This window comes from Thunnus albacares, chromosome 18 (genome assembly GCF_914725855.1).
Source record: "Thunnus albacares chromosome 18, fThuAlb1.1, whole genome shotgun sequence".
Lineage (NCBI taxonomy): Eukaryota > Metazoa > Chordata > Actinopteri > Scombriformes > Scombridae > Thunnus > Thunnus albacares.
The window spans coordinates 2001404-2010201 of record NC_058123.1 but is presented as its reverse complement, the minus strand read 5'-3'; the positions used below and the strand labels follow the sequence as shown (position 1 = coordinate 2010201).

Genomic DNA, 8798 nt, shown 5'->3' with positions numbered 1-8798 from the left:
GATCTTCTGGAGAGGTTAACACAGTTGGGCAGCACAGTCTTTAAGTAGCCTTGGACACACACCATCTGGGCCAGCAGCCTTCCCAGAGCAAAGTCTCCCGAGCTCCAACTTCACCCCCATCTCAGTGACAGACAAGGGTGGAGGCACAGGTGTGACAACTGGAGTAGCTGCAGCAGTAGAGATGGACACATGTGTAGGAGGAGGAGAAGGAGGAGCTGCGGGTGAGATGCATCTATGTGGAGGAGAAGGAGCAGCAGTGGAAGCGGGTGTGGCCACAGTGTCAAATCTGTTGAACTGGTTAAGTTCATTGGCTCTGTCCACATCACCCACTATTGGCTGTCTTTTCTTTTTGTTGTAGCCAGAGATGGTGTTGATTCCTCTCCACAACTCCCGGATGTTGCTGTGTTGTAAATTTCTTTCAGTTTTCTTTTTGTATTCCACCTTTGCCATCTTCAATCTCCTCTTCAACTCATGTTGCACCTGTTTGAGCTGTTCTTTGTCACCGTCTCTAAAAGCTTCCTTTTTCTGGTTGAGGATTGCTTTTATGTCACTTGTGATCCAGGGTTTTTTATTGGGGAAACATCGTACAGTCTTTGTAGGTATGACTGTATCTCTACAGAAGTTGATATACTCAGTAAAACAATCAACCTGACTGTCAATGTCCATACTGTTCCCACCTGTTTCCAGCAGCATATTCCAATCTGTGCATTCAAAGCAGTCCTTTAGAGCCTCACTAGCCTCAGGTGTCTATTTCCTGACTGTGAGGGTAGTTGTAGGCTGACTCAGCACACAGGGCTTGTAGCAGGTCTGCAGAAAAACCAGGTTGTGATCTGACCGGCCCAGTGGTGGTAAGACAGTAGCTCTGTAAGCTTCTTTGACTTCGGCATATAGCAGATCAAGTGTTTTACTCTCTCTGGTAGGACAATTAACAAACTGTGTAAATCCAGTCAGGTGGGAAGACAGTTTCACATGGTTGAAATCTCCAGATATTAATACAAGTGCCTCAGGATGTTTAGTCTGTATCCTGGCAACAGTTTCATTTGAGAACTTCACATGGAACTTCAGCAGTTGCCTTGGGAGGAATGTACACAAGTATTGTTATGATATGACTGAATTCTCTTGGTACATAGTATGGTCTCATACCAACTGCCAATAATTCAATATCTGGACAGCACATCTTCTCCTTGACAGCAATATGCGAAGGATTACACCATCTCTGATTCACAAATAAAGCCAGTCCTCCTCCTTTCTTCTTTCCACTAGCTTCAGTGTCTCTGTCCATCCGTATGAGAGTGAAACCAGGTAGTTCCACACAGGAATCAGAGATGTTTTGATTCAACCAGGTTTCAGTAAAACACATGAGGCTGCACTCATCATATACTTTCTGAGTCTTCACCAATATCTCCAGCTCGTCACTTTTGTTGGGCAGAGAGTTGACATTTCCCATGATGACCGATGGTAGAAAGGGCTTATATCTCCATTTCCTGGCCTTCACCTTTGCACCAGCACGGCAACAACGAAAACACCTCTCTATCTCTATAATAGGGTGGTATCCTCCAGATTTGCCCCGCCTCAAAGAAAGAAGCTCTTCCCTGGAGTAAACTCTTCTCCCCACAGAAACATCCATCCCATCCTAACCCACAACAAAAGTAAAGCAAAATTCAGCAAAAACTGAGAGCTCCTAGACTTTGCTGCTTGTTGAAGCGCATGTTCTAGAAAGCAGTTATTCACTCTAATAATAAAGAATAAACCCACCTTTAACGGTTGCTTTGTCATTAAATAATGATGTGGTTTATTTGTTAGTTAAAATCTGATGCATGCTCATCTTCCATGGGGTCACGTAACAAAACAAAAAGTTAAACATTAGGCATACAGGGACATTTTACTGTATACTGTATGTTTTACTGTATGTATGTTGTGGATTCATTTGATGTATTTGAATGATAATAAAGTGCTGCCATTTCATGCATGCTCAAAACTCCCACCGTCACCACAGATGTTGTGAATTTTCTGAAGAAATCTTATTGAAAGAGGAATAGAAATATTTGCCACTCTTGACCTATGCAATACCTTCAATACTATATTAATTTTAGAAAAGATATATCCTAGCTTCAGATCAGTTTTGCTTGCAGGGATACAGAGACACCACAGTTTGTGTCCAGCTTCAAGTGGACATTGGCAAGAATGGAGTTGTCTTTTATTTTATAAAACTCTCTGGCAATATGTAACTTACATTCAGATGTTGATTCAAACAGTCAACACCAGAAAACCACTGAAAACATGAGAGGTGCTGCAAAGGGTGTAATGTAATATATATAGTATAAAACGGTATAATAAGGTTATAATGTAGTTCTATACTGTATCTACAGCACATATACATTATGTAGCTCATCTATCAATGAAGACAATGTATGGTTTTAGAAAATGTGACAACATTTTTTAACCACAATGCATGAACAGCCAAAGTTTATGCAAAAGGGTTTATGGGCTTCTAAAGATAGAAGTGCATGCTGCTTGTGTCCCCGCCTCAATGTGTGTGATGACAAAACACATTTGTCCTCCACACATTAAGCTATATTAACCTGTCAGGGTTTGATCAGAGTTATTTCTGCTGCAGACACATCCTCACCTGACTGGAGAGCTTTGAGAAAGGTACTGTACCTTTGTTATTCTCAGAGTTTCATATTTGTAGCATGATATGAATCCACAAGGTAGAAATAAGACGATAAAAATATCAGATTTTGGATGGATGAAGTATAAGAATGATAATGTTATAATTTATTTAACGTGTTTTGTTCAATACGGTTGGCTGATGCTCTTTTGCAGTAACACATTGTTAAGAGTTTGGTAGAATAATAGAGGTATAATAACAAGGACGGACTGAGTCAATAAATGGACAGAAAACTGACAAGGTTCACATTCAGTGGAAGCAATCACCAGCAGACAGAGAACTCTTAATAAGAATGGTGTTAAAGTTATAGAGAGGTAAAATATTTAGATTTTTAGATGGCATTGCACATTTTTCCATGAATTCACTGCTTTACTACAGTAAAGGCGGTTTTTACTAAATCAGGTCTGGTTTGGGGCTCATGGAGCATCAAATAGTCACAGGAGCTGCAGCGCCACAACAGCGGAAATGAGATATAAAATGGAGTTTTGCCTACAAGGGCTTTGTAGAAATAAGTACTAGTGGTTACTATGTCTCTATGACAGGGAAGCCCAACCAATTTTATCATATTGTATGCAGTGGTGAGTGCTGTAATTATCACTAGAGATGAACCTGAGGGCCCCAGAGGCAGCAGCATGTGGATATATGACATCCCCAAAATCCATAACTGAGAGAAAAACCTCAATCCTCTTTTACTACCCAAAGGGAAGCTGCTGTTTCTGTACAAGTCAAGCTTCAGTCACAGTTTATCAATAAGGTACATGATATTGAATTGTAACAATATTAAACCCAGAGTGGAGTATGTACTGTATATTATAGTAATTACTGTATGTCTTTGGATCTGGAGAAAAGGATTAATTTTGTTTTCGCCAGTAGTGTTTGTGGGAATGTTTTCTACATGCTTAAATTTGTTTCATTAGTCATGACTAACATGCCAAAAGGTGTTGCGTAATTTCCAAAGAAATCTGATAAAGAGTAAAAAACAGGAAGCTGATAAAAAGAACATTTGCGATCATAGACCTGTGACATGCCAGTAGTACTATACTATATCTACAAAAGCACTGAAAGATCTTTTGCAGCAACACCCTGTTTAGAGTTTAGTGGAATAATAAAACAAGGAAGGAGTCAATAAAATGGACAGGAAATAGAAGAGGTTCATGTTCAGAGGAAGCAATCACCAGCAGACAGAGAACTCTTAATAAGAATGGTGTTAAAGTTATAGAGAGGTAAAATATTTTGATTTTTAGATGGCATTGCACATTCTTCCATGAGATCAATGCTTTACTACAGTAAAGGCAGTTTTTACTAAATCAGGTCTGGTTTGGGGCTCATGGAGCATCAAATAGTCACAGGAGCTGCAGCGCCACAACAGCGGAAATGAGATATAAAATGGAGTTTTGCCTACAAGGGCTTTGTAGAAATAAGTACTAGTGGTTACTATGTCTCTATGACAGGGAAGCCCAACCAATTTTATCATATTGTATGCAGTGGTGAGTGCTGTAATTATCACTAGAGATGAACCTGAGGGCCCCAGAGGCAGCAGCATTTGGATATATGACATCCCCAAAATCCATAACTGAGAGAAAAACCTCAATCCTCTTTTACTACCCAAAGGGAAGCTGCTGTTTCTGTACAAGTCAAGCTTCAGTCACAGTTTATCAATAAGGTACATGATAATGAATTGTAACAAACCCAGAGTGGAGTATGTACTGTATATTATAGTAATTACTGTATGTCTTTGGATCTGGAGAAAAGGATTAATTTTGTTTTTGCCAGTAGTGTTTGTGGGAATGTTTTCTACATGCTTAAATTTGTTTCATTAGTCATGACTAACATGCCAAAAAGTGTTTCGTAATTTCCAAAGAAATCTGATAAAGAGTAATTAACAGGAAGCTCATAAAAAGAACATTTGCGATCATAGACCTATGAAATGCTAGTAGTACTATACTATATCTACAAACGCACTGAAAGATCTTTTGCAGCAACACCCTGTTTAGAGTTTAGTGGAATAATAAAACAAGGAAGGAGTCAATAAAATGGACAGGAAATAGAAAAGGTTCATGTTCAGAGGAAGCAATCACCAGCAGACAGAGAACTCTTAATAAGAATGGTGTTAAAGTTATAGAGAGGTCAAATATTTTGATTTTTCCACATTTTTTACTAAATCAGGTCTGGTTTGGGGCTCATGGAGCATCAGACAATCACTGGAGCTAATTAAGTATGGGCCAGAGCACTACAAATGGCAGGAATGAGAAAATGGCACTTTACCAACAAGGACAATCTCATTTACATAAATAGTGAGCAGAACAGGCCCCAAAAGTGATGCCTGCGGACACCCTTGGTAATAGTCAGGAACTGAGATTTGGGCATTCCTGCCTTAATAAAAATATCAATGAAATTAAATAAAAATTGGTATGCTGTTTGTAGGTGGATTTTCACTGTAGACTAATGATTATGTTGAACTTGAACACTTTGTTGGAAGAAGGAAAAAAGGTTTAATGAAATAATAATAATAAATAATGAAGTAACCATTTGGACTGTCAACAGAGGAATTTCCTACAACTTTGCATAGTTGAAGTCAAATCTTTGTGAAAAGCAGATTCATAGGCTATTTTTAAGAGCTAAATTCATTTTGAAGTGTGGGTTGAGATAGATAGATAAATAGCTAGTTACATAGATATAGATGAGGGGGAAATTACATTTATTCTTCCTTTTACTGTTGCAGGTCTCAAGACAATGATGGACATGACTGCTACACCTTCCAATGACACCAATACATCAGGTATAGATGAAGAAAATGGCTCTTTTAATGACACCTATGCTGATCTGAGAAGATCTCTCAACATCATGTCTGTCGTTATCTACTCCCTGGATTTCATTCTGGGAGTGCTCGGAAATGGAGTGGTTATCTGGGTGACTGGGTTCAAGATGAAGAAAACAGTGAACACAGTTTGGATCCTCAACCTTGCTGTTGCTGACTTCCTTTTCACAGCATTCCTTCCTTTTAGTGTGATATACATAGCTCTAGGTTTCCACTGGCCTTTCGGCAAGTTCATGTGCAAAGTGGACAACACAGTAAGGTTTCTGAACATGTTTGTCAGCGTCTACATTCTGGTAGTGATCAGTGTGGACAGATGCGTGTCTGTGGTGTGGCCTGTCTGGGCCCAGAACCACCGAAGTGTATGCAAGGCGTCCTGTGTGAGTCTGGGTGTTTGGGTACTGGGTCTGATTCTTAACTTTCCACGCTTAATCTTCAGGGACACTGAGTCATCATATGATAATGAAAGAATCATCATCTGCTACGACAACTATGCCTTTTCTGATGACTTTGATTCACTATCTGTTTATGAGTTAGCTCTGCTTCGTTTTAAGGCCATGACCATCATCCGCTTCCTTCTGTTTTTTGCTGTCCCCTTCACTGTCATTGTCTCCTGTTATGCTGTGATAATCCATCGTCTCAGGAGGAACCGCACCAGGGCCAGCCGCTCAAGTCGCCCCTTTAAGATCATCGCTGTCGTTATCACTGTTTTTTTCCTGTGCTGGGCTCCCTATTACATCATGACTCTAATTGAGTTATGGTATTACACTGATGATACATCAAGTGGAGTATTAACACTTATAGTCCTCACTATCGGGGTCCCTGTAGCCACGTGCCTGGCCTACCTTAACAGTTGCCTGAATCCACTGCTGTATGTCTTCATAGTCAAAGATTTCAAGGATAAAGTTCGCGAATCCATCCTGAATGTATTTGAGACTGCTTTCCGGGAGGAGGTTTCCCACTCGCACACTGACACAAAGTCAGTGGACACCAGTCAGAGACTTGACGAGTCAGTTCTTAATACTCAAGTATAAGATTGTGACATGAATAAACAATTACTGAAACAATAATATTGACATAAGTGTAAATGTATATACAGTACTAGTCAAAAGTTTGGACATACTTCCTCATTCAACTGAATGGGAAGGTGTAGCCAAACTTTTGACTGGTACTGTATCAAATTCCTTTTTTATTTCTTTTATTGTCTTTATAAAAGGACTTAGATTCCAAAATTGAAATATTGGAACCTGTTGAAGTTTGATTGATGTCAATTTTATGATTAGCAAGCTGATTAGGTCAAGCAAAGTGTACTAGATCTTAACTCCACTTACAGTATTAACAATCTGATTGAAGGGACTGATGGTAATATTGTACAATAAGGTTGCAGCTTCATAGTTAACTTGGGTTAGGTGTCCATTATTCCTTAACCTCTAGACAATATAAAACCACAGATAAATGGAATGGCCCATTTATTTTATGTATGGCTGTGGATATGAATATTGTGACATGTACCATGAACCATGAATGATTGTTATTGCAATACTTGCTCATCATTATTTTTACTTTATCAAAATATTATTTTTGACTTGGCTTGTGCCTGGAATCTCTTTCTCTAGTATTGTACACTGATATATATGGTGGATACAGATATTATAACCGATGCCACTCATCTGATGCAACACCTCATGACGAGGTTAAAGAGGAAATCATGGTTGTGGTTTATCTTTCACCTTTAGATCTGGGGCACTGTGCTCAAGCTTTCCTCCCTTTTTAACCTCATAATAATTTACTGTAACTACTAAGCTATTCCAGTCATCATCAGTCATTTGTGATTATGTGTAAATATGTTGAGTAGCTCTATTACTCTATTACTCTGATAAGCTCAGTTGGATAACATTCATGATGAATTTGTTCATTTTATTTATAAAATAGTTTGGACATCAAAGTAAATTTATAATAACTTGTTTAAGAATGAATTTAAATGTTTTTACACTCTTCTCATGGAGTAAAAAACAAGATCCTTTAACAATATAATTTAAATGGTTTACACAAAGTATATTTGTATCCCTCTGTAACTGCATATCAGCTTTATGTTGTGTTTGAATTAAAGAGAGAAGTCAACTAGAACTGTGAGTGGATTGTGGAAACATTTTTGCCTTTACTGTATAGTGTATGTTTTACTGTATTCATGTGGTGGATTCATTCAACGTATTTAACTGATAATAAAGTGCTGCCATTTCGTGCATGCTCAAAACTTGTGTAACTGTCACCAGAGGCGTTGTGAAATTTCTGAAGTAGTCTTATTGAAAGAGGAATAGAAATATTTCCCAATCTAGACCTATGCAATACCTTCAATACTATATAAACTCTAAAATTATGTTAGAAAAGATATATCCTAGCTTCAGATCAGTTTTGCTTGCAGGGATACAGAGACACCACAGTTTGTGTCCAGCTTCAAGTGGACATTGGCAAGAATGGAGTTGTCTTCTATTTTTATAAAACTCTCTGGAAATATGTAACTTACATTCAGATGTTGATTCAAACAGTCAACACCAGAACACCACTGAAAACATGAGAGGTGCTACAAAGGGTGTAATGTAATATAAATAGTATATAGGATACAGTTAGGGTATAATGTAGTACTATAGTGTATCCACGTAGTTCATCTATCAGTTAAGACACTGTATGGTTTTAAAAAATTGCGAAAAATTTTATCAATCACAATGAATCAAGTTTCTTTTATTACCACATGATTAGACTGGTGGAATTAATCTCAGTATAGATGGAATAGCTGTAACAATACATCACATACAACACTGCTGCAAACATAAAGGACCTCCTCTCCATCTGTATGCATTCGTGTAACAACAATGCATGTCAATAACTTTGCTTCTTACCTGGAGTTTTTTGTGTGCTTTCTCATCTCACAGGAAACCCTGGATTCTGGGCCGAGCGTTCGCGGTCCTTCACAGTCCTGATGGCATCCTTCTCTGGCTATTGATACTTATACTTGTTGTTGTTGTTATGATTGTTGTTCTTCTGTCCCCCCTCCCCCTTTCCTTCTCTCTTTCTCTCTCTCAACCCAACCGGTCAAAGCAGATGGCCGCCCACCAAGAGCCGGGTTCTGCTTGAGGTTTCTACCCGTTAAAGGGGAGTTTTTCCTTACCGCTGTCGCCAAGTGCTGCTCATGGGGGAATTGTTGGGTCTCTGTAAATTAAAGAGTACGGTCTTCACCTGCTCTATGTGAAAAGTGCCTTGAGATGACTTTTGTTGTGATATGGCACTATATAAATAAAAATTGATTGATTGATT

General features: G+C 38.7%; 1 protein-coding gene across 1 annotated transcript; it reads left to right on the top strand.

Moving 5' to 3' along the window:
• The first annotated feature begins 2575 nt into the window (after window positions 1–2575).
• On the top strand, window positions 2576–6702 carry LOC122968160 (chemokine-like receptor 1). Its single transcript, XM_044333164.1, has 2 exons — window positions 2576–2652; window positions 5394–6702. Exon 2 carries the CDS (start codon window positions 5405–5407, stop codon window positions 6518–6520), a length of 1116 nt encoding a protein of 371 aa, XP_044189099.1. The 5' UTR covers window positions 2576–2652; window positions 5394–5404; the 3' UTR covers window positions 6521–6702.
• Window positions 6703–8798: the final 2096 nt, after the last annotated feature.

Excerpts from the sequence above, each read along its gene's own strand:
- LOC122968160 (XM_044333164.1), top strand. The coding sequence starts at position 5,405 with ATGATGGACATGACTGCTACACCTTCCAATGACACCAATACATCAGGT.